General features: G+C 38.0%; 1 protein-coding gene across 2 annotated transcripts in view; it reads left to right on the plus strand.

Annotated features, from left to right (window-relative positions):
* The window catches only part of gfra1a (gdnf family receptor alpha 1a), an 88,863-nt gene that overhangs the window by 3,303 nt on the left and 59,161 nt on the right, over nucleotides 1-26,399 (plus strand). Inside the window, exon 4 of one of the 2 annotated variants that reach the window (XM_065296952.2) lies at nucleotides 11,517-11,654. The exons of the other annotated variant lie outside the window; for it this stretch is intronic. Coding sequence (XP_065153024.1) covers nucleotides 11,517-11,654 — 138 coding nt within the window. The remainder of the gene's footprint in view (nucleotides 1-11,516; nucleotides 11,655-26,399) is intronic. 2 annotated transcript variants of the gene reach the window in all.

A 26,399-nucleotide genomic window follows, 5' to 3' on the forward strand; every position in this document is an offset into this window, starting at 1 on the left:
TGCTCTAAATCTGAGGGTGCTCTTTATTCCCCATTGGAAAGCTCTTTACATTGATTGACGGCTGAGTTCCATGGGTAAGAAACAGGCCAAGCGGGGAATCAGTTCCCCACCTACATTGAGGATTTATGAGACAGAGACAGGGCAGACTACAGTCTGAGTGTCTGGAAGGAGTAGGTCACGGTTCAAATAGCTTCACTTTAGCTTTTTATTTGGCATATTTGTTTACCCTAATACAAACTGTATTATTTTATGTATTAAAAATAACTAGGTAAAAATATTTATTGTATCTAATACAGTAAAACAAATTCTATAAGTTGTTTTGAAAGTAGTGGAGAAAAGGATGCTCTCAGCCATAAAGCATCAGCCTATAGCTAAATACTACTATCTACATCATTTCTTTCTCTGCAGTATTGCACCCTAGAATACAATTTTAGCTTACATTGTAATACTATTAAATAACAAATTAAATAAATAAAAGCAGACAGTTTGATTTTGTTTTGCACATTTGTGACAGTCACATTTACTGCCAATAATCAGTCCTATCACATCAGTGCTCTTATCATTTAAAACCCATTTTATATATTTAAATCTCATTACAAAGTAACTGAATTTTGTTTTTGTAACTGCAAACATTTTAAAGGAACTATATATTTTGTGACATTACTGAGCCTATTTTAAATTAATTTTAAACTAAAATTGTAAGCTCAAGAGTCCATTGTGGTGTTGTGTGTGAAACACCAGTTTACTCTTCCCCTCTGTTTTCCTGCTGAGGATCCTGCTGGCTTCTACCTGTATTGATGTCTGTTCTCCACTCAATTAAATGGCTTATTGAATGCTTAAAGGCTTCCTCTCTCAGGTCTGCTGCTCCTGATTTACCCATGTGCCAATAAAACAGATACAAAGACAGGGTGATGCCTGGGTCAAAGGTTTTGTTATTTGTTACTACATGAACTGCTGTAGATGAACAGTCTGGCAGGTGTTATTTCTCTCTCTCTCTCTCTTTTTCTCACGTTCTCTCTCTCTCTCTGCTTTTTGTTGTAAACATATGTCTTGGCTCTAAATGGACAGAAATGTAAACCAACTTGGTGAGGACAGAAAAACATAAGCTGTGTTTTTTGTTGACTTTTTATTGAATACATCTGACTTGAATAAAATAAATGTGGATACTCCGCTTTCTGCCCGTGATAGAGTAAGAGTCAGATGCACATTAAATATATAATGTGTAAGTCTAACTTTCTCATCAGATAGATAGATAGGTAGATAGATAGAAATAAAAAAAACTATTCCTTTCTGAGTAACTGCATTATATTCACATTTATTGAGAGTTTGCCTCTCTTTCTCTGATCTGAGTTGACTTTGCATTACCTCCACATCATTAGGCTTTATTCAGGAAGAGAACCGAGATAGTCTAAGCACCAAACACGGTTTACTCTCTTTCTCCGGGCATCGCTCTGCCGATCTGCATCTCAGAGCAGTGTCTAATTCCCCATGTACCGCTGCAGAGCATCTAAACTGGAACAACTTCAGATCCTTTGAAAATCATAAAAATGCCCATACAGTGGTAATTCATCAGTCTAGTTGAGGGGACAAAAAAGTTGGAGAAAACAAGAGCTTGTTATTGTTAAAAAGATGCATGGTGTAAAATCGTGGAGTTTGTTGATAAAGTCTTTGGATATATCAGCCAGTTGTCATTTAGTGCTCAGTGGCCATGTAAAACAAATGGGGCCGATGAAAGAATTTGACACAAAGTGTAATAGCCAGCTAAATGCTGCCTGAGTTGGCTGGACTGAAATTGCCTAAATAAAAGGGTAGCCATGAAAAAAAAGAGGACGACATCAAACAATTTTGCAAAGCACAGCTATGTGTAAGGACGAGTTGTCGTATAAACTTGTAGCTTTTTGGACACTCCAGTGTAGGGCTGGGCGATATGACCAAAAAAATTATCGAGAAAATGTTTTCCATATCAGTCGATATCGATAATTATCATGATAAATAACAAATCTTTACTCCTGTCAAATTTAAAGGCAGATTTTTGCTCCTGAATGAAAATTGTAAAAAACAGACAGTTAATAATGGTTTTAAACTACTTTTTATTCAGAACATGACAAATACAAGTACTAAAATCTTGTTTTAATGCATCTGTATTAAATGTAAATCTATTTGTTATGAAATCAACACATTTCTGACACAAAATTAGCAGACTACTGTCACTTTAAGACCCAAGACAGACTGCTTTAAGTTTCAATATACTGAGTAACAGCTGTTTATGTTCACTTAAACAAGAAAGAAAACTTAGTTCAGTGATCACGCGTGTGTTATACATATACGAGCTATACACGCTGATAAATGGATGTCAAGAGTGTCACGTTGCTGTGGGAGCGCACATACGCAAACGCTATATTCACTGCAGTGGTGGAGCTGCTGCTTTTCCTCAGTGTCCTGAATTTGTGAATGTCCTGTAAATATACTTTTAAAGCTGTGCGTGCACAAGGCAGACGCTGAATGAAAGTATACTGCACCTATTGTGTCTGCTGTGTTTGACGAACCCTGTTTGCGCGTCCAACATTACACACAAGAAAATGTTTCCGCGCATTTGGATTTCGTGATTCCGTCCGCGTTATCCGCATCGCGAAAATCATAGGTCTCTACTAATAAATGAATAACTTGCCTCATCTTCCACTCCTTCAAGTCTAACTGACACTGTGATTGTAAACCAAGAGCGCGTGCCGCCTCCGGAAGTGCTCGCGCAACATTACGCACAGTGCGTAAACATTATCGATCACTTATCGAACTTCCCTTATCGTTTTATCGGAAAAGTTTATATCGGTAAAATTATCGTTATCGAATTATCGCCCAGCACTACTCCAGTGTGTTGTTTTTTTTTTACTACCATTTTAAAAATGTGAAGGAAATCTAGTGCTTGGGTGTTGCAAGATGTTAATCCTCCCATGTCTATTGCTCTCCTTTATGGAGGCTTCCCATCCCACTTTTCAGTATCGAATTGTGCATTTTAAAGACATAAATAAGACCAGATATTCAATTCAATTGTATTAATATAGCGCTTTTCACAATTGTTTAACTTTTTAAAGCGGCTTTAATAAAAACAGAAAACACAGAAAAATTGGTGGACAACATGAGCAGCAGAGTACAGCGGCTAGGATTAAACCACGAATAAGTAGATTAAACAGTGTGGCTGGTGGTCGTTGGTCAGCCTTACGGCAGTAGGAACTGGGTCTGTTAGTCTCAATGTCCTCAGGACATACAGTATTGTGGTTTAATATCCACTCGGTTCCAGACAGGCTAACTACTGCGGCATAAGTATATTACCCAGACGAGTTATGTGAATGCTTTGTTCCGGACAAGCTATAGGGGGATAAGTACATTTACTAGACAAATTATGTGAATGTTTTGTTAAAGAGATTAGTTCAGATTTAAAGTGTTCAACTGTGTCTGATTCTCGAACTTTTTTGGTAAATATAATCATCAATCTAATCTAATCATTCCAGAGCTTAAGGGCTAAGTAGGAAAAGGATCGACCACCTTTAGACACTTTTGATATTCTTGGGATAATTAAGTGACTGGAATTCTGGGACTGCAGTGTACGTGATGGTTTGTATTCTGATAGTAATTTGCGAAGATATGAAGGTGCAAGACCATTTAAGGCTTTATAGGTGATAAGCAATATTTTAAAATGTACGTGATATTTAAATGGTAACCAGTGTAAAGATGCCAAAATTGGGCTTATGTGGTCATACTTCTTAGATCGAGTAACCAATCTTGCAGTGCCGTTTTGAACCAGCTAAAGTACATGATTTACATGACACTTATGAAACTTTGACTAAATAGTTCTAAAATAGTTTTAAGCACCTTTATTTTTAAAGGTAAGCAAGATTTTGGATCTAAATAGTGCATGAACAATGATACACTCTTTATTACTTGTCAGTGGAGGGTTACATAATCTATTTTTGTCTGTGTAAACCTTCAGCAGTGTGAGTTGTATGACCTTCCAGGTTTGCCGTCCAACTCTCTGAAAATCCCTGCACTGACATTAGTGCTGCACAATTAATCGCATCGCAATCGCAATCGCGATGTCAGCCTGTGCGATTATATGACAGCAAAATGTTGCAATTATATTAAATAAATAAATGTGTGGACTTTTAACACAAACTTTCTGATAACTGTTTGATGATTTTCCTTGCCGTTTAAAAAAAGAAAGAAAAACGAACAAAAAAGGCAGTGCACGTATGGCATGCACATGTGTGGTGTGCTTCGTCACTTATACCAGAGCGAAGATGGATGCAGAGGAGGTTGACAGTGATCTGGTAGCTAAAAAAAAAAACTCTACGTCTGTTGTATGGTGGTATTTTGGATTTAGGATTACTGACACTGAGCAGTTGCTACATCACGTGGCAATACGAAAACATTTCTAGTTTTACAAATACACATTTTAGCTAAACTGTGTGTGGATTTTCCTTAAAACCCATCAAGTTGACTCATGATACCATATAGTATAATCGCAATCGCACATCGCAATATAAGCATCAATAACCGCAATGGGAAAAATTACCCAAATCGTGCAGCCCTAACTGACATGATTCTGCGGAGCTTTCAACACCTTCAGCCAGCTTGTGTCAGAGCTGCTCTTGGGTAATCGGCTCCAGACAGAAAGCATTACTATACCAGTACAACAGTGTGCTGGCACCACAAACCCAACACAGACACAGTTTATGTAAGACTTTAGCACTGTGACAGCAATAAAACATGTAAAACGTAGTGTTCTCTTTGTTGTTAATTAGCAAGTACTTAGCGTCCCCATTCACATGCCATTGATAGTTGTGCTGTTTTCAAACAGCATCTAGCATTGCTCTCTGCCGTGCCAATACAGTATTTGATGCCTCTCTTGACACAAAACACCAGAACTGCTTTCATCCGAACCAAAGTGGAGCTCAGCACTAGACTGGCTCTTGTTAAACCACTCACCCATCAATGTCAGAATCCACTGCCCACAATAAAAGCTTGCTGCACCACGCTGCTTGTTCTGGAAAGGTCCATCGTCCAATACAAAAGCATTTCATGCTGATGGAATGGTTATTTGGGTGTTAGATCAGGCGGGCGAACAAGGAACTATCAGACTATCGTTTTCCAGCTCCCCTTTCTCTATATTGGAGTTTGTTCTGATAAACTATCTTCTGTCCTCCTGGAACTAGCCGCAGCTAAGGGAAGCATCCGTTATGAAAACCAATCAATAACGAGCCATGTTAAAATAGAAACTTGATGCTGTGAGTACAAGAAACCATTGATTCCTGTGTTTCTCTCAGTTTTCCTTTCACCTCAGCTCTTGCTTTGAAGTGTATCAGAGGATCATCTGACTGTTAAAGCTCAGAATGTTATGGTGAGGTACAGTACAGGATCTAAATGGAACTTTATTATTATATAACTAAGGCCTGTAATTCTGCCACAGAGATACACTAAAACGGAGACAAATACGTGGAGCATGCGCATAAACCTTGTTGTTGGCCATAATCATTCCTTGCTCACTGTAGTAGCAAAGAAGCAGAAAATTTTGCTTTAATAAAGCTTTGGCTCACTACCATCTGCAGCACGGACACAAACATGTCCGCCATTTGTTGTTGCTGCTGTTACATGATCTAGCAGTAACTGAAAAGGGTCGAGATGTGGGGTGGTGACATCATCGCATCACAAAATAAATGGATTGGCTGAACACTTGAAACTGCAGGAGTCTCATGTTCAGGTTTATCCACTCTTGGACCCGGTTTGGATGAAATGCCTTTACCAGTGGTGGGTCGTGAGTCGTGACTGCTCTTCTGAGGAGCGCAAATTCAAAATAAGTGTTCGGAGTGTTGTGTGTTGCTCGTGTTTTCGAAATAAGTGTCTGTTGCATCCTGTGAACCATGTACATCACATGTTTTGTCAAAATAAGTGCCTGCTGCACACGTTTCAAAACCGTTTATGATAAAAGAGACGCTCACGTTCACAAAATACACACAAGACACTCTCTTAACAGTAAACTCTAATTTGTTTATCATAAACTTTTAGATGCATCTGCAACAGGCATTTATTTTGACAAAACACGTGATGCACATAGGTTCACTCGACACGCCAAACAAATATTTTGAAATGAAGAACCACACATGACGTGCAACATACATGTTGTGACTAACTTCGCATCGTGCGGCCTGGAAAAAGAAGTCACCGGCCACCACTGGCTGATACGATGCAAAATTTACATGTATACAGCTAAACGCATCTCCATTTGAATGGGCTGTAAAAGTGTAGGTACAAGAATTTCCAAAATGTAAAAACATTGAGAACAATTAAGAAGTAGCCTATAATGCAGAGTAGTTAGTTTAGCAATTCATAATTTGGCTAATTCCTAAAGATTGCTACAGAATGTACAGTAGGAAACATAAATTGCAAAAATAAACTGTGAAGTACAAGTGTTGCTATGTACAACAGTCATTTGTCTAAAATAAGTGACCGCTGAATGCTGGGATTGACTGATCATATTCAAGTATTCAAGAGAGCCACATTAAGTGTTCTCCTTTAAAAGACCATCTTACCTCTGAATAACACTTGCTATTGAATAAATGTCATTGATAGAGTAAGTGTATAAAGAGAGAAGTGCAGGAGGGGACATTTAGGGACTTGATAGAGGACTTATAAACTCCTGAGGGAAATGCTCACAGACTCACAGTACAGCATGATGTGAATGGGATTTTAAACTTATATAAAAAAATGGTTCCTAAAAGTTTCTTTTTCATGTTGAATGGTTTATAAAAGCATTAACATCCAAAGAACCTTTTTTTTTTTGCATAAAAGTTTCAGTGTGGTAAGAGGTGAAAATGAATGGTCCTTTTAAGAACCTTTTGCGGCTTTCACATAGAATGCGGTGTGGGCTTCGCTATGAAACCCATTAATTTCAATGGCTTGCGCCACGCGAGGGCGGTTTTTGGTTGCGTCAAACAAAGCGCGAGCACAGCAGCGGCAGCTTGCCCTCACTCTGCGGTCAAAGTTAAAAATAGTTTAACTTTTACGCTGCGCTCTGTGACGATTACCCACGCGGCCAATAGAAACGGGGCATCCAAACAAGCAAAATGGACGAAAAGCTTATACTCGGAATTCCCGGAGCTTTATAATACAAGTTTATGCTCCTACAGAGACATCGGAAGGAAAGCCGTGTCATGGAAAACACGTAGCAATTCAAGTTAGCATGTCAGGTGTGTTTTAAGTCAAGTAGCTTGTTGTAGTTAGGCAGCTACGTGAACTGGAGACGGGCAACATCAGTCTCTGTATTCCTCATCGACTATTTAACGCAAATATATAAACACTGTAGTAGTTTATTGAAAACCCTGCCTACTTTGGTCTGGTACACAGAGCACAAATCGTTTGGCGAGCGCAGCGCACACCGCAGCCTATATGAAAGCCGCATTTGCCTGAAGGGTTCTTTGAAGAACCAAACATAGGCTTTATGCTGCGTTTACACCAACCGCGTTTCAGGCGTCAAAACCGCGTCTAGTTTGCAGCTTGAACAGTTTGAATGCATTCGCGCGTGTAGAGCGAAGTAGAGAAAAGCAAGCATTTGACGCACGTCAGAGTTCAAATTTTTCAACAAGCGTCAGCCGCAAATTTGTGTGAACCGCAAAATGAACAAAAAGCACCATTCGTGCGTACCACGCACAATGCTCAATTCGCGCCTTTCGCGTGAACTAGACACGCGAATGAGGCGGAAACGCGTCTTCTGCGATGCACCAAGCGCCTAATCCGCGCCGTGGGACCTAAAGACGCGCGTCAACACGTCCTCACATTGACTTACCATTGAAATCACTCGCGCTTCACGCCGATACCGCGGTTGGTGTAAACGCAGCATTAAGCACCTTTATATTTTTATAAATATAGTGTAAGTTGCATTGGACTTATCAAATAGCCATCACATCCAGTCTACTATCTGTCTTCCTGCTTTCTGGATGTCAAACATCCTTCAAAAGGAAAGGGGGGGATGAGAGAAGAGCCGGAAAGCTGAAGAAAGTAATTGATATCCATTGACCTTGACCCCTAAACTACAGGGCCACACAGACAAAATGAGAAATGTGTGTAGATGACTCATCAAATGTGTTGTGCAGAGTATTGCATTGAATGTCCCCAGTGCTGTTTAATTCTTTTTCAGCAATTATATTTTTATGTTTGTTTTGTGTTTTATGAATATCTCATACCCCTTATATATTTGTTTATTTCAGCGATAATAGCCGGTAGTACATTTAACCACCAAACTATGTGCATGTGAAAAAGTTGTTGCAGATTTGCAGTCGGTTGAAGTTTTTAGTGTTATGGCCGTCCCTGTTTACTTTCATCATTTATTCATGCTGCTGTTTGGCATCCTCTGTAGCACAATGCAGAGAAATCAAACACTCTCGCTGATTATAACCCAAGAAACAAATAGCACTTAATTGTGGATGTTTTTGTTGTAATGTTATTGTAACTGAAATATGTCCATTTGTGTGTGCGTGTGTGCAATAAATAACAGTTATTGCTATACTAGGCCAGACAAAAAATTCAGAAGTTGATTTTCCTACCCGCAGTCTAATAGCGCAATCTAACATAAACCATCAGCTGTGCATACTCTCCAGGCACTGGCACGCCACCCTACGCTGTCCAAAAATCATTTAGTCAGAGGTGACCAGATCTAAGTCCTGCTGTGGTCTCTATGATTGGATTGAGAAGAGAGAGAGTGATTCATCATTGTTAATAGACATCACTGACAGCTGCAATCGGTAGGGGCGATGGCCGTGCCAGTTCTTGCCTTAGCCAGTCATCACAGATGCATGCAAATTTACACAATTACCACAACGACAAGTGCCAGTCTGGAGGTGGTAGATGGGGCTACCAAATAATTCCTCTGTTGGGAGAGGTGTAAACAGGAGACTGTCTTTATAGCAAATTAGAAACGGTTGGAAGCTGTTAAATTGGTTTTCTAGATAGTTTCCTCTTGTAATGGTGTGTTAAAATACATTTGTTGTTGCAAAGATAAAATGATAAGGTGTTCCTGTTGCTCAACTGGTAGGGCGTTGTGTTTGCAGTGCAAAAGGTTGTGGGTTCAATACGAGTAAAACTGTTTAAAAGTTACATTGAATGCACTGTAAATCGCTTTAAAATGTCTGGCAAATAATTATACAGTAAATGTGATTTGTATTTTGTTGCGAAATGTGCAGTTTTAACAAAGGTTTGTTCATCTAGTGTTAAGCCTTGTGGGACAATAATACTTTGCTTTATTGTTATGTTATTACATTTATGAGTTGGACAAAATGTAACATACATTTTAAGGGATTCAAAGGGGTTTTATGTCATGAGGTCTTGCACAATTTAGGACCATAACACAGAAAGCATGTAAAAGTAATATTAGCATGCTATACTAGGGGTCTTTTGATCCTTACTGTATGTTAGTTCAAACTCGCGTAGAAACGTCTGAATTGAGACTTATTAACAGTTTAAAGTCTCTCAATAAAATTAGGAATCTGCTTACACAATCCCACTAAGACCTCAGTTACATTGAAAATTTGGCGAGCGCTTGGTGGGAAAGAAAGAGATGCTGGCAGGGCTTGAGAGAACGAGAGGTATAAAATGAAAAATTAGAAATAAATGAAAGGGGAAAAGAAAGACTGACTCTTCTAATCACGCCTCTGTTTCATGACCTGCAATTGGATTAGACATTCATGCATTGCGCTAAATCTCAGAACATCCCGCTATTTTACTTCCTCTGTTCATCTATCACAGCTGCTTTCCCGGATATTCAGGAAAAAAACATCTACCCTGATATCAAATTGTTTCTGGCTGTGTTCCAGTCTGACATGTTATCAGATCATCTCCATTCAAATCGTCTATAAATTATACAAATAACAAAGGCTTTTTGTAAACAGATCCTGGTTCTGCATTACTGTTGCATTGTAGCTGATGTGCTGTGCTTTATGCGAATTGCTTGGTTAGACAATTGTGGACTGAATCAAACACCAAACTTTCTCCATGAATAAGCTGTTATGACTTACCTAATATTTTGCATTGTTATTGTTTAGCAAGTTTGGTCAAGTTTTGAGGTTTGGTTTGTTGGTGCATGTAGCTACTGTAGAAATTTTAGCTATCAATCACCAAATCAAGCATTGGCTTGCTTGCTACGATTTACGTATTTCTTTTCTTTTACTGTCTATGATTTTTACGGATACAGAAAATGGCTACGAAAGACAACAGTTTGCACCTTAACTGTCATGAAAAGAAATGCTACTTTAAAAAAAATATCTTGGTTAGGGTGTGATGCCTACCTGATGCGTTCTTCCAGCCGCTGTCCGGTGCTACCAAACTACCACTATTTTTACAACACAAGGCGCGACACAACATGAAACTTTGCTCGAAGTATCACCTGGATCTCTACACATGAACGCGAGCATTGAGAACATTGTTTGTGTACACAGAATTTACTTAAAAGAAAGGTTTTGTACAACTGACTTTGGCTGTTATGGTGTCCCCTCGCCATCTCTGCCAGACATAAAGAATCGATCTCGAATGCAAATGAATGATTGTCATATGAGGCTCCTTTTTCAACTAGAAGGTCAATATTGTTTTTCACTTGCGACAAAACAAACAATTATCCGTGCAGTTATGTGGAGCTATGCTTTAGGAGCTATCCATCTTTACTCTCCTCCCTACTTACGTCGCATTCGGAGATCGATACATCTTGACTGGCAAGATGGTGGCAAGCGGACACCAAAACAGCCAAAGTCAGTTGTTCAAAACCTTCTTTTTAGTAAACTCTGTGTTCACAAACAATGTTCTCAATAGTCAAGTTCACGTGTAGAGACACAGGTGATAGTTCGAGAAATGTCGTGTCGAGCCTTCTTAGTGTTGTAAAAATAGCGATTTTGATGCTCACAACATATTGAAGGCATAGCTTCTAGTTTTTTTGCGACCACTTCAGGTATTCAAAATGGGGAAAACAAGTTTGAGATGTGAGTGACGTCAGCTGATATTCATGTTTGGTATTATTAGTGTATTTTGGACCTGCTTGTACCCTGTTTTGTTTAGAACTATACTCCCAATTGTATTTGGTCTCACCTTTGCACGCCTCTTTATACTAATGTCCTCTATTTTAACCTTTTTGTTCAATTTCCTTTCTTGTAAGTGCACATTTTATATTTTTATAATGCACAAAGCTGTCTTTTTCATAGTTCACAGTTTCTATTCATTTCAGTTGGGTATTTTATAGTTTTAATGTGATTCATGTCTTTGGATACCAATAATACCTTTTAATAGTTTGACACTTGAGCAATAAAGATCCCATTAAAAATACAACACAGTGTAACACAGTAGCATCTGCAGATCTGTTCTCTTGTGCAACCAAAATCAGGTCAACAATATGGTCCATGACATGATCTTCCTAATCTTAGCTGGAACTCAAAATTTGTTAATTTGACTAATTGGAAGTTAAGTAAGTAAATTGAGTCTTTTTGCAGAGGATGGGGATAGTGACGGCCCCTGGACCAGCCCCATCACCGTGGCCCCTCAGAGTGGCCTCCAGAGCAGGTCAAGACCACTTAAGCCTCAAGACCCCAGTAGAAACAAGAGGGCAGAACCAAACTTGCCTGTATTGGGTAAATACACCACTAATGTTTCTGCACCTTTAATGGTAAAGCAATCTGTTTTGTAATTTGACAATGTTGATGGTTGGGCTTTTTAGCCATGTTTATGTTTTCACAATCTACAAGCTCTCCTTTAAAAGCACGGGACTAAATTAATGAATGCTACAAAAAAATTGTAGTCCTCTCCTTTTCAGGAGAGCCACTAATTCTGTTAAGTACTGTATAACACATAGTTTGTATCCTGGTTACCCCTACAGTATATCCTGATAATGTCCTATGTTTTCACCTGTTTGCAAGTAAGGTTAAAGCAATTGACAAAACTTTAGATAAAGTGATTTAAGGAAATTATATAAAACTGTACTCTTTGCTCTCGATAGTAAATGCTAGACCACTATGCTTTGGGAAAGAAAGGCTCTTTATCTCAGTTTTGAAGTAAACAAAGCTGTAAAATATAAAATGGAATATAAAGTACAGATTAAGAGGCTGGAGTTTTGGTGCTGCATTCATACAGGATGAATAATTTAGGCAGCTGCTATATTGTGTGTACCGCTGAGAGGGGAGATATTTTCCCTCGTACACTATACTGAACAAGTGGCCCTCATTCCCCAGGCCTCAGATGTTGCTTTGTGAATACCGCAGCTGACTGATTCATTTCCTCACTGTCAACATTTGTAGAAATATGACAGATAAGTGTTACCTTTAGAAGCTCTGAATGCCTTTTACCAGTTGACTCTAAACAAATGGAAAACTCAAACCCTGATTTAAATTATATGATCTGTTTGCAAAAGCAAGAGAGGTGGGTGTGTTATTGGCAAGCTGTAAAGGTTATGAAAAACAAAATATGGAAATGCCACTCTGAAAGTCTTTGGGGTTTCTTATTAAAGCAAAGTAAAAGCAACTTGGGAACTTGAATATGGAGGCTGTTTTCATATCATGCCTGGAATATTTTTTTACATTGATGAATATGAATCAAAACCATGAATCTGTATGCGATGAGTAACATCTTGGGGAAACATGTATACATGCAGAACACACACACACACACACACACACACACACACACACACACACACACACACACACACACACACACACACACACACACGTATATTAATTGTTCCTCTAGGATCTTCACTGCATTGCAATATTTCAAATTGTCCAGAGAAAAAGATTGTTTAAACAAGTTAAACATTAAAGTAAATTATATTATGCAAAATCATCTTGAAATTAAAAGATTTATTTGCACTTTTTGCCTGGCAGATATGTTAGCATTTATTAAAAGTATTATTACACAAACTTTTGACAGGTGACCTGAGGCTGCTTTCTAATTGGCTTGCGTCAGATCCGTCACGGAGCGTAGTTCTGTGCGCCCTGGACTATTCTTCTTTTGTTGATAGCTTATTAATATTGTTTTTGACTTGCCTCATAAGGCATTTATAGCATGCTACAGCATACAAATGCGATTGGAATACTACCAAAACCGTTGCTACCCACACTTTAAATTTTTTTTTTATTTAAAAAATCTCAAAATGTGATCCTGAATTTAATATAAACATTTGACAGCCGCTATTACTGTTAAGGGCTGTTCACATTATAACTATAAAAAAATACAGTTTTAAAACAATTTTTTATTAAAGAGAATAATGGAGTTCACCTCACAACTAACATGATAAAGGTACAATGAACAATATCGTTGTGATCACTTTTTAAAAGATTTTTTTGATGAACGATAAACCATTTGACAGCCAATCAAATCTATTTGAACTTCAAGTGCACGCACACTTGAAATGACAGTGAAGCTCATTGCTGAGGTCTATGACATAAAATGACCTCAGGTATCCAGCGCTGATGCAGTTGCTGTGAAATTGACTACGCAATGCTTTTACTTCTACTGCATTAACTACGCCAAAAGGTAAGCGTTTACACAAACTATTAGTTACCCACAAACTGCTGGTTACCCATTGTGTAAATGCAACACGAACAGCATATTTACATATTCAGTGACAATTGCATGTAAACAATTGCAAACGTTTTTATTACAAGAAATATGCAATATTAAAGCAATTGATTTGCGGGAGTGCCATACATGTGAGCGAATTAGCATAAATGTATCGTTATTGTTTGGTGATGTGTGCGTAATATAGTTAACGTTATAGTTGTTGTTATAATGTGAAAGGCCCTTTACTGTTACACGCAGTGCATTCTGGGTCGAGGTCTTCACATGGCCGGGCAGAGGAAAGTGATCACAATGCTACATTAGCGCCCTTTTACTGTTACTTGCAATAAAAGTGTGCGTTTTTCAGCATATTCTTATAATGCATAATAATATACGATTTAAAACAAAACATTTAGATAATTTTTACATGCTCAAATTAAAAATTATTAAAGTCAGTGTAAAGTCCAATAATAAATGTGTTCATAGTCTGTTCTACAACAGAAAAATGTGTTAATAACCACCTAAGCAAATTTTTAAGATTTAAAAAGAAATGCAAGTAAATTAAAGGAATAGTCTACCCTTTTGCTATATTAAACTATGTTATTACCTCAACCTAGACGAATTAAAACATACCTATCTTTTTTCAATGCGTGCACTGTACAGCGCGTTGTGAATTTGTTAACATTTAGCCTAGCCCCATTCATTCCTATGGTACCAAATAGGGCTGTGACGGTTAGGATTTTTTTCTCACCGCGGTGAAGCATCAAAAAATCACGCGGTTATGCGGTTAACCACACAACAGTAACCCCCCAAAGCCCAAGCGACCCCAAACCAGACCCCCCCGCACCCCCCGTCAAAGCATCGGGGAACAGTATTCTTATTTATTATTAAAAACATGAAATAATATGTATTTCCATAGCTTTTTATATACATGTTTTGAAGGTAATAGGAATTATATAATTTTTTGTCATTGTTTATAACCCATTTTGTACAATACATATCATAAAATAGCAACCAGGAAAAAACCTAGACAGAACATGTTGCTTAACATTGTTTCTTGTAAGCAAAACCTTGATTCCAATTTCTTTAGACATTTTTAGAGTGTTTTTCGGGTAACACTCCGTGCATATAACGCATTCCTCCAAACGCAACTGGTTCAACGTTAAATAATTTATTGCACAATAAAATGGGTTACAACCAATAACTAAAACTGTTCCATAATTCATATTAAACTCAAAAGATATTGAAAATAAATTAGGGATGCACCGATACGATATTCTGGATCGGTATCGGGGCCGATCCGGCCTTTTTTGCTGGATCGGATATCGGACTAACAGGACCGATCCAATTCCGATACTGCACGTTACCCATGGTTGTCACTGACAAGCGATTAAAACGACAAAGTATTATAAAAGCACCATTAACGTTTTTATGCACTATAATCAAAGTCATCTTACACTCAATAGCTTCATGTGAAGGAACAAACGCACATTTAAAGATATTAATGTTCACAGAAACACTGTAACTTACTTGCAAACTGAGTTAATCCACTGGTGAAGCGGACGGATAAAAACGCGTCATTCAACACACGCACACACACAATAACTGTAATGTTAGGCTTTATTAAAGATCTGATTTTACAAAGTCTCAGTAAGCTGTAGGATGGATGCAATTCAGTATGTGCTGAGTTAATGCACAGGTGAAGCGGACGGATGAAACGCGTCATTCAACACACGAACACACTCAATATCTGTAGGCTGTTTTAAAGATCAGATTTTATAAAGTCTCTGTAATGTGTTGGATGGATGGAATTCAGTATGTGCTGAGCACACGATGCATCTAATCTCTTTGTGTTTTAATAGTTATGAACGTAACTTTCCATTGCGGAGCGAGGGTTCCTATGTGAGGATGCTTCTAGAGCATCAATGCTGCACCCAGGAAGCGCAGTATGATTTAGACGCACTCACTATGATTTAGGCGCATCAATTCTGCACCCGAAATGTGCATAAAAGGTCCGGTTAAGTGAATAATTCCCAAAATAACCATCTGCACACTAAAGCTTTTTTACTGTGACTTTTTGTGCAATTAAGGAAAATATATTTAGCATACTTATTTGATCAAACGTGCCTATTTTATTTTCTCCTAAAAACTGCCATGGTTAATAATTACTAATGTTCTTGTAACTTGTAAATCATTTTAAATTATTGGTTTTTACATTTAAAATTATAATTATATGATTATATATAATATAATTATATTATGCTAGATTTAACAGAAAGCACTATACACATTTTTATATATATATAGTGTTTGTCTGTGTGTAATTTAAATTGTTCAAGAAAAATACAGTAGTATCGGATCGGTAGGTATCGGAATCGGCCGATACTCAGAATTCGGGTATCGGAATCGGATCGGAGATGGAAAAAGTGGTATCGGTGCATCCCTAAAATAAATACTATTTCATGTTACTATAGTTAATATGTTTCATTAGAATTTTTCAAAGCAGATACGAAACGAAATAGCCTATTGCATCATCCCGTAAATAACTGCGCAAAACTTATAGATACTCCAATCAATGCTTTAAATTTCTGCTGCCCATTTACATAATCAAGAACGTAATAAGAGTTTTTTGATCCCGAGCTGGAGGAATTAGTTTAAACCATTAGCGAGTCACGCTGTCAGTATGTTAGCGCTCACCTGCCTGACTGCTGTGCTGTCCCTTTGGTACTTCGCTCATCTCGCAAAAGTCTTGGAGATTTCAAACTGTCATTGCTGGGCTGAAGTTTTATGCTTTACCAAAGGTATGTTTGGTGCTCCCAAGTCCGACAAATGCTACATGATAGTTAATCATCAAAAGATGTGATTTTAGATAGTGGCATTTCCTCGCTACGATAGTCAGACATATAGGTCTACAGCTGATCGCGCTAGCCTTCATAACTATAGTTGGCATGTTTGCCTATTATAGTTTTAAGTAATTATGCTATTCTTATCATCACCAACGCGCATTTCATTCTGCCCGGACACCTTCTTGCACCTGAATAATGTAATGCGCGTGGCTGTGAGATGCACTTGAGATTTAGTTACTCGCGCAGTGAGTGAGTTGGTACGGTTCCATGGCATGCAATTAATATCAGAGCACCTGGGCATGACGCGCTTAAAGTAATGGCTTCATGTTTAAGAAGATTGCACCTGTGACAGTAGGCTATTTGTGTGTATTTAATTGAACATTTTCTGCAGACACCAAGTACTGAAACTAAGTGATTAAATAACAATAATCAGACACGCGCACATAGTAAACCCCTATATATGTTTAATCCCTCCCCCTTGCGCGGAAAGCTGTATTTTTCTCTAGAAGCCCTGAACACAGGATGGAAGACAGTAAATTATGATTAACAATGACTTTTGTGTATAGTTCATATCATACAGAATATGACTTCTGTAACTTTCACCAGCAAAATAAATAAATAATGAAAATATAAAAAAGTGCGGTGATGACGATGATGACCTCAGCACCGCGGTAGTCATCTCATTACTGCGGTGACGCGGTTATCGTCACAGCCCTAGTACCAAAAAAGTTATATTTTTTGGCACCATATTTACTGGTATAACTCCTCATGTAGCAGTCTTTAAATAGGGAAAACACGGAAATGTTTGGTGGCTTCCCTGTGTGGTACCATAGGAATGAATGGGTCTAGGCTAAATGCTAACACATTCACGACGCGCTGTAAAGTGCAGTTCAGTGTTTAGAAACAATTCTCTATAATGACTTTACAAAGACTTTAAAGCCATTAAAAGAGCCCTTATACTCTACAATGCACTACAGCACATGTGCTGCAAAATGGTCCCCTTCTTCACTATTCTATATATTTTATACTTGCTCTCCCCCTTTGGTTTTAAAGTTTACCTACTAAGACAGCTTGTATGTATGATTTTAGAGGTGGTTTCTTACTGGATCACTGATTTTCACAGAGCTCTAAACTGTATATCAATATTTAAAACCCAAATATATTCAGAGCCTCCAGACAGAGGCCAAGTAAACACTCAAACCGGGCTGGGTAATATTAATGTTTTTATTGAGAACAGTGGAGTAGAAATTAAAGCCAGCTCATCTGCATAACAGACAGTGCTGTTCAGGCACTGGTGAATGTGTTCAGCTCTCCGTGAACATTCCAAGTTGTTTACGGCGGGGCTGGGGAGGGGATTGTTTAGCCTCGTGCCCCTCTCCTCCACGCTCGCCGCCTTTCATGTGCTGTTGATTTAGTTCCTGGCCATTTGCGATCGGTACTTAAAGGCAGGATGAAAGCACAAAGCAGGTCAGCGAGCGATCTGTGAAAAAGCCCCGCGGATCTGCATTGGCCTGGCCCAGTCATGCATGCATAATCGCGGCTGCTCGACAGGTGACTCTGTATAAAATAAATACAGGTAAAACAGGCCAGAAAGAGCAAGTAATTCCCTGAGACCTTGAAATGATGTTCCAGTGTTAAAGCATTAACTGCATCCAAGCTGGCACAGCAGCTGGCCTGCAGGGGAACAGAAGAGTTGTAATGAAAGTATGCAGTGTGCTTTGGAGAGCGCTCTCATCGGCATCATTTAGAAGTGCCAGCAAATTACCGGCCTACTATAATTCATATTCTTTTTCTAGATGGCAGTTGTCAATTGTCACAACGGCGATAAAATTGATCATGTCTTCTTTTTTAAATTAAATGACACTGTTTGCCCTGTAGGCCTGCTGAGCTGAATAAAACCCATTACTCTAAAAATGAGGCCCGTCTGGTTAGAGTTTATGTGTCATTGGTGACAGAGAAAAGTCCTGCTGAATTTTTATCTCATTGGTTGACACTCCACTTTTTTTGAAAATTGCTAATTTTCCAGCTCCCATGGAGTTAAACATTTGATTTTTACCATTTTGGAATCCATTCAGCTGACCTCTGGGTCTGGCTGTACCACTTTTAGCATAGCTTAGCATAATGCATTGAATCTGATTAGACCATTAGCATTGTGCTAAAAAATAACCAAAGAGTTTCGATATTTTTCCTATTTAAAACTTTACTCTTCTGTAGTTACATCGTGTACTAAGAGTGACGGAAAATTTTAAGTTGCGATATGACACACTGCCCGAAAATAGTCCCCTTGGTAACTTTCAATAGCAGGGGGCTATTTTCGGACACAATTATGCCAGAATGAGAGTATAGTTTCTAACCATATCTGCCCAGAAAATCTCAACTTTCAATTTTCCGTCGGTCTTAGTAGACAATATAACTACAGAAGAGTTTAAAGGCGCAAAAGAGGATGTTTCCGCCGACTGAGAATCCAAAGACCGTTACTGAGTTTTTTAAATGAGTGCATGCATAAGAACAGCCTCCCTCCTTCACAGCTCATTTCTAGGAAACGCCTTCCAAAACTCGTGCATGAGTATTTGAACACGAGTGTTAGTTTACCACTGGCATATGCTATGTCGCGTGACTCGCGTCAGTGGATTCATTATGTGAAATGATATGATAATAAACACATAAGACGCAAAGTTAGATCATTCGACGCTACTCCCATTTCAACTAGCATGTAGCAGACTGGTCACTGCCTTACAACTGCAGTACACAATCAACGTCAATATACTTAAATAACAGTACAACAATAATTATTCCCCAAAGAAAGAATAATCACTGTTTCCTGTCGAGAAGAATTTTTGCGAACTGCGCATCTTGACACACCTGTTCCTTCATTGCTCTCCAGTATTGAAATGTTTCTCCAATAACGACTCTGGTTACATTAAGTTACGTTCTTCTGACAATTTTCTCCTCTTCTCAGCGACTTAAAAAGTCTTTCTTTTGCGTCCTCCTTCGAGTTTCTTCTCTTCCGTGGTGCAAATTCGAGGAGGAAAGCAGGATCGACAATGAAAACAAACCGAAACTTAAGACAGAGTTTCATGCGCTATGCGCATGCGTCACTCGTGTAAAGTTACTGGAGCGTGCACGTCTCTCACAAGGAACGTAATGGCAGTGATTGACAAGCCAGAGGGCCAATTGCTCATGCGATGATTACGTCAACGAATGGCTGATGTTTTTAAGGCCCTACCTTATTCACAAATGACATATATTAAATTTATTACTTTCAGTGCACCTTTTCCACCTTTAAATAGGAAAAAATATTGAAACTCTTTGGTTATTTTTTAGCGTGATGCTAATGGTCTAATCAGATTCAATTAATTATGCTAAGCTATGCTAAAAGTGGTACCGCCAGATGCGGAGATCAGCTGAATGGATTCCAAAACGGTAAAATTAAATGTTTAAAACTTGGGGAGCTGGAAAATAAGTGTATATATATATATATATATATATATATACATATACATACATATATATATATATATATATTTTTTTTTTTAAGTGGAGTGTTCCTTTAAAATATGCTGTACTGTAGCACTCTATACAAATATAGTAGTCTGTATACTACACAACAGGTAAGGATTGTTAGATAAATATATAATCCAATGGAATATCAAAAATAGCCGTAATTAAAAATCTTGTGTAATTGGCTTTACAAGTAAATTTGTGTAAAAAATATTTTTACTAATAAGAAAGACAAACATATTTTTCTGTAAAATTAGCTATTGGCCCTGTGACATTGGGGTTAGGGGTGGGGTTTCATTATTGTTTGTCATGATAATCATAAGTTTTTGTACAAATGGCTTTATACGAATTCATACTAATTAGCCAACTCGTAAAATACATATGAATTCCGGATCAGGCGGGATTTTCTGTGGCTTTTATCGAAAAGCTTACAAAATGTTACGTTTTTTTTTATTTTGTTAAAAGTATAATGTTTTACCAAGGCTTTTTCTTTCTTCCAGCCTGCTAACTGCTTATTTGGCATTTTCCTTCACTTTCAGGGCAATATAATGCTGTCTGCCAATTTGTAAAACACATTTTCCCATCTTTAGCCTTATTCTGTATCCTGTATTGGAGTCATTTCTCAGGCACTAAGTAATGAATTTCACTTTTCAAATGTCATATATAAACAAAGCAAAATGTTGAAGGATTTATCAGAATTGTGATGAAGATCCCGCTGTCTCTGGGTGTAGTGAATATACAATCTAAACTTTCATTTAGAATCAGTGCCTGCTGCCCACAGCACTGTCCAGGTTTTCACAGCTTGTCCCTCATACATTATTCACAGAAACCTGAGAAGTCAGGTGCATGAGAGAGAGCGTTAAGGTAGCAAAAGCACACAGGAGAATGATAGAGTGATAGGATCTGTCTGGAGTGCATTTATACATGTGTTTGTGTGTGTGTTTCGTCAAGTGAGCATGAGCAGAATTTTGAAAGACTCTGTGGAGTGTGAAGTTATGTGAGGCCAGAAGATATGAGATGTGTCAACCGAAGCTAACAGAAGACATCTGTGTTAGTGCACGAATGTGTTTTTCCATTATCACCAAATATGATGCATGTCATTATAAAGGCATATAATGATAGTAGACAAAAAGATGAACATTCTTTCATTATTTACTCACCATCACGTTGTTACAAAATTTGTATGGTTTTTTTTCATGTTAGGCAGAATATTCAAGCTTTTCCTTATAGGATAAAAGTAGATGGGGACAAGATGTTGAGTGATTCATTTTATTTTTATTTACTTTGAAATACTCATTGTTCCAAAGCAGCTTTACAGAAAATACTGTAGAGGGGAAAAGGAAAATAAACGCAATAGTTCCTCAAAACCCCCATTAGGTTAGCCAAAGGCAACAGAAAAAACTCCCTATTATGTTTAAGTATTTGAAGAAAAGCCAAGACTCAGCTGGGGAAATCCTCTGAGCTTGGCTCAACCAAAATGTTTTGTTATTTGATATTTATTCAGTTCATATTCTAAATTCAATGTGCCTTTTCCATTTGAAAAATGGACAATGTAGCAAAAAAGCAAAAAATAAATCAGATTTATTAAAAATAATGTGATCCCGTCTTTAGAAGAATTCCCACAGAAGAAAAAAATCAGGTGTTACCACAACAACAGAACAAGATAGGGTTGTAAATACAAATTTGGAGCCAGAAACAAGATATTTAGATTATTGTCTATGATTCACTGGATATTGTTCCTCAATTTATGCGACCAGATTGCAAAACCGCAATGTCTGCTGTTGATAAGTCATTGTAAGGTATTGCAATATTGTGAAAGAAAATGTAAAACATGGTCAAATCAGTCAAAATGATGGACAATTAATATTTGTAACTCAAACCTCTAGAAAAGAAAGCAAATACTGTAGCTATTGTACATTCAATCAGAGTTTACTTTTATGTTTAACATAATAAAGATATATGGATTTGGGGGCAACATACTGTAAGAGTGTTTAAATGATTTTACTTTTGGGTGAACTCCTTTTAAGTGTTTTGATTGAATCTGGTGGTCTTGCTTGCATTGTGGGTCCTGAAGTGCACAACATGAGGGTCGTTCATTTAAATCATTTATGACCACACATGGTGTTCAATAAACTGCACGCTTGCCGCTCTGCTGACTGAATGACGAGCAGAGCAATTTTCCTCCCCAAACGGCTCCCCAAGGGCAATGAATGCTGCCATGCAGGAGCTTTGGCTTTTAGCCTCAATCCCAATACCATAGGTGCACTGTTGCAAAGGCCCCATACGAGTGCACACAGTACACCAACCCTCCTTTTGACCATTCAAACACCCATCGTTGAGCCATCCAGGGTGCAAGTTCGGAACGTAAATAGGAAAAAACGTCAAGGCCAGTTTTGCTTGGTTTCCTCCGCTAATTCTCTTTCCCTTTCTGGGGTGGGTGAGTCATGCAAACAGTATTATTGGCCAAATCCCCCACAGTGAGATGAGGAGGGATTTACCGCACTGCTTACGAGAGAATCACACACAAGACTCTGTGCTTAAGTTTTAGATTAAGACGCAAAAACAGAGTTGTACTGGAAACAGCAGGGTCTGTAATGTAGTGATGACTTAGAAATGCCCCAGCAGGTTAAGCACAGCAGAGGGGCAGTTTAATATTCATAATGGCAAATGCCAGCCTGGTGGCTTAATAACTTTTGTTATTTCAGATTTTACCCCTCACTTCCTTTCTTAAGTACATCTCTGTTGTTTTTGAGTTGGTAGGACATAATTGCTTTTAAAGATTAAAGAACTCTAAAGTCTACATTGTACGTGTAACAGATTAGATATTATTAAAGTTACAGTATATAACACTGCATTTATTAGCACTTCATTTGTCTGATGCTTTGGTGTCATGATGAGCATACATATGCAGCCTTGGTAGGCAGAACACTAGGATTTAGAACAGAAACGTTCCCTTAGTAAGATCATCTTAAAATATTATACTGTGTAAAATGTGTACTATATAATGTATACAATGTTAACTACAAATCATCTGCCAATCCTCCCCTTACATATCAGTGATCCATGATCGCTCTACCCTTGTCTTCAGGAAACCAAAACATTTGTTATTTTCGACAATTTGTTTGTTTCAGAGTTAAAGGAATAGTCTTAAAAGAAAAATCCAGATAATTTACTCACCACCATGTCTTCCTTTGTTCAGTCGAGAAGAAATTATGTTTTTTGAGGAAAACATTGCAGGATTTTTCTCATTTTAATGGACTTTAATGGACACCAACACTTAACACGTAACAATTTTTTTCAACTGAGTTTCAAAGGACTATAAACGATCCCAAACGAGGCATAAGGGTCTTATCTAGCGAAACGATTTTCATTTTTGACAAGAAAAATAACAAATATACACTTTTAAACCACAATTTCTCGTCTAGATCCGGTCCAGCGCGACCTAACGTAAATGCGTAGTGACGTATGGAGGTCACGTGTTACATATATAAAACGCACATTTGCGGACCATTGTAAACAATAAACTGACACAAATACATTAATTAGTATCAGTTGACATACAACAATGTCGGAACGGTCCTCTTCCAACACACTTGTAAACACTGGGGCGGAGTTTCGCGTTTGTCCTCTGTGACCTCTTGACGTCATGACGTATTGCGTGAGGTCACGCTGACGCTTTCAGGATTGGATCTAGATGAGAAATTGTGGTTTAAAAGTGTATATTTGTTATTTTTCTTGTCAAAAATGAAAATCGTTTCGCTAGATAAGACCCTTATGCCTCGTTTGGGATCGTTTATAGTCCTTTGAAACTCCGTTGAAAAAAACTGTTAAGTGTTGAGTTAAGTGTTAAGTGTTGGTGTCCATTAAAGTCCATTTCAAATGAGAAAAATCCTGCAATGTTTTCCTCAAAAAACATAATTTCTTCTGGACTGATCAAAGAAAGACATCAACATTTTGGATGAAAGGGTGGTGAGTAAATTTTTCTGGATTTTTCTTTTAAGAAAATGGATTAATCCTTTAAGTTTAGTAGAGATCAGAAGTTAAGTTGCGTCTGGACACGAGACCGCAACAATGCGTTTGCGTCCAATGAAACCGTCTTTCTTTACACAGAGCTTAAATGATTTTGCCGCAAGTGGGATTTGATTAAAGCAGTGTCTGATGTCAGATTGAGTTTTATGGATACAATGGTCCATATGCTGTCTCATTTGACACCAGCGAGGGTTACATGGATGAGAATAATTGGAAATGTCTGTCATGAAGCACAGCAGCAGACAGGTCCTGTGAGGAAGAATGAAAGTATGGGCTAAAGTTTCAGGGGAGACCATATCAGACATCGCACCTGTTCTCCCCTCTGAACCAGCTCTGTTTGAATGAGGAGGGTGGGTCATGTGTCCATTCACCATCTGCTGTGGGCTTAACTCGCAAAACCACTCGCAGACTTGTCTGCTAGTAAACACTTACAGTGCAATTACAAATGTTTTGCCATAGCCACAAGGTAATTAAATAAAATGACTGCCTTCTATAAATATTGGAGGTGGGGGTCATATTTAATTTTGAGTATGGTCTCAGATGGCGCATGCACAAACCACCCACTGTCTGTTTGCTTACTGTCTGGTGCTTTTTGCACACAAATAGAAAGCAAGAGGTGGAATATATCAAAACGTAATTGCAAAAACATTTATTTCTTACTTGGTATTTTCGTCTCGTTTTGCAATGCATATATCTAAGAAATATAAAGTCAAGATACATTTACTTGAGAATCGAAATGAAGAAAAAAACTTAATTCAAGTTTTAACTTAATTTAATACATTTAATTCAAATACATTTCCCTTACCCTACTGGCAGATATTTTTTCCTTTTAAAAACAAGACTTGGGGTTATTTTACTTCTCAAGTACATGTAAAATACTAAATGAGAAATTAATATTTTGCAGTACTCCAATGTCATTGGCTGGCACTACACAAGCTCCATCTGGGGGAATGCTTCAGTGTGCATGTTTAAGGCCCCGGTTTGAAATACTTTTTACAGTATTGGGTTTTGTCACTGAGGCTGTACCCACTCAAAAAGTACAGCTTGGCACCTAAAAAGTTCATATTAGTACCTCAGCGGTGCATATAAGGATCTCAAAGGTACACATTGATATCAAATGTATACATATCTGTACCTAATGGCACAAAAAACTTTTTTCTGTGGACCAAGAACGGCCCAGACCTTTTTTTCATTTAAATACCATCAACACACCTTACATTACGGTACAATGGCAGGAATATCCCGTCCAATATTTAAAATGAGTGTTTCTGTGCTTTACAGTGTAGTAATGGCCTTCTTTGTATGCAGCATCAACTGAACACAACACAGCACGTCAATATTTCACTCCACGAGACCCCCAGTTGATTCTGAGGAACAATTTAGCACAATTGCGAACGCACAATGACTAACAGAAAGGGAAAATGTCATCTAATCCGCCTGCCCTCGCTGTGTTAGGTGGCGAGATGGACGTTGAGAGCCCATTAGCAGCTGAAAGACTGTGATAGAGAGAGAAATCAGTTTTCAGGTGTGACTTAATGTGCAACTTAGCTGCAGGGACTGATAACCGACAGTCTTGCTGAGAGGTTTGTTGATACACTGAAATCAGAATGAATGGGCTGTTGTGAGAATGACTTTAACTGTGGGTGTTTAGCCAGTCGATTCAGTTCACCGAAGTGCTGGTGTGTAATCTGGGAATGTTTCATCCTCAGTGACACGTGCATCATACCAACCAGACACTTTGCATTTTGTTGTGTTGTGTTGTTTTTCTGTCTTAAAGTCATGTTTTGCTTCTACTCTCTTACACGCGTATGCTCTCTCACTTCACAAGTCACACAGAAATCCTTTGTTGCCATTCATCTCTGTTGCATCTAGATGGGTGATCGATAGGGCAACAAAGATTGATTTCCCAGCAGGCATTTCCTTAATGAGAGCTTTACACAAGCAACAGATGCAGAGTTATTCCCTGTTATTCCCAGAGTTCCTGTATTAACACATATACTAAAGGTAATAAATCAGTGGGGCGGAATTTATCTTTTTTTTTTGTTTACATCGTTTTACCCTCTTTTCAGGAAATGGAAACATCATTTTCAATTACACTGACACAATCTCATGGCAATTTGTATATGTTTTACAATGTGGATAATTCACATTAATTCCAAATACCACACTTGAACGTTTTTGATTTGCTGGTGCTCTTGTGATGTTGGGATTAGGGGGAATTTTAATGAATGTTTTTTGTAATAATTGCACTTCATAAGGCTGAATATACACCGTCTAATTTGCATTAACCACATTCATACGTTTTTGTACAATTCGCTCCTGTGACGTTGTGGTTAGGGGTGGGGTTTCATTATTGTTTTTTTATGATAATAAATTATCTGAATTTGTATTTATACAAATTTGCCAACTTGTAAAATGTGTAAAAATTACCATAAGATTTTTTCT

The sequence above is a fragment of the Paramisgurnus dabryanus genome, chromosome 20, assembly GCF_030506205.2.
Source record: "Paramisgurnus dabryanus chromosome 20, PD_genome_1.1, whole genome shotgun sequence".
In the NCBI taxonomy this organism is placed as follows: Eukaryota; Metazoa; Chordata; class Actinopteri; order Cypriniformes; family Cobitidae; genus Paramisgurnus; species Paramisgurnus dabryanus.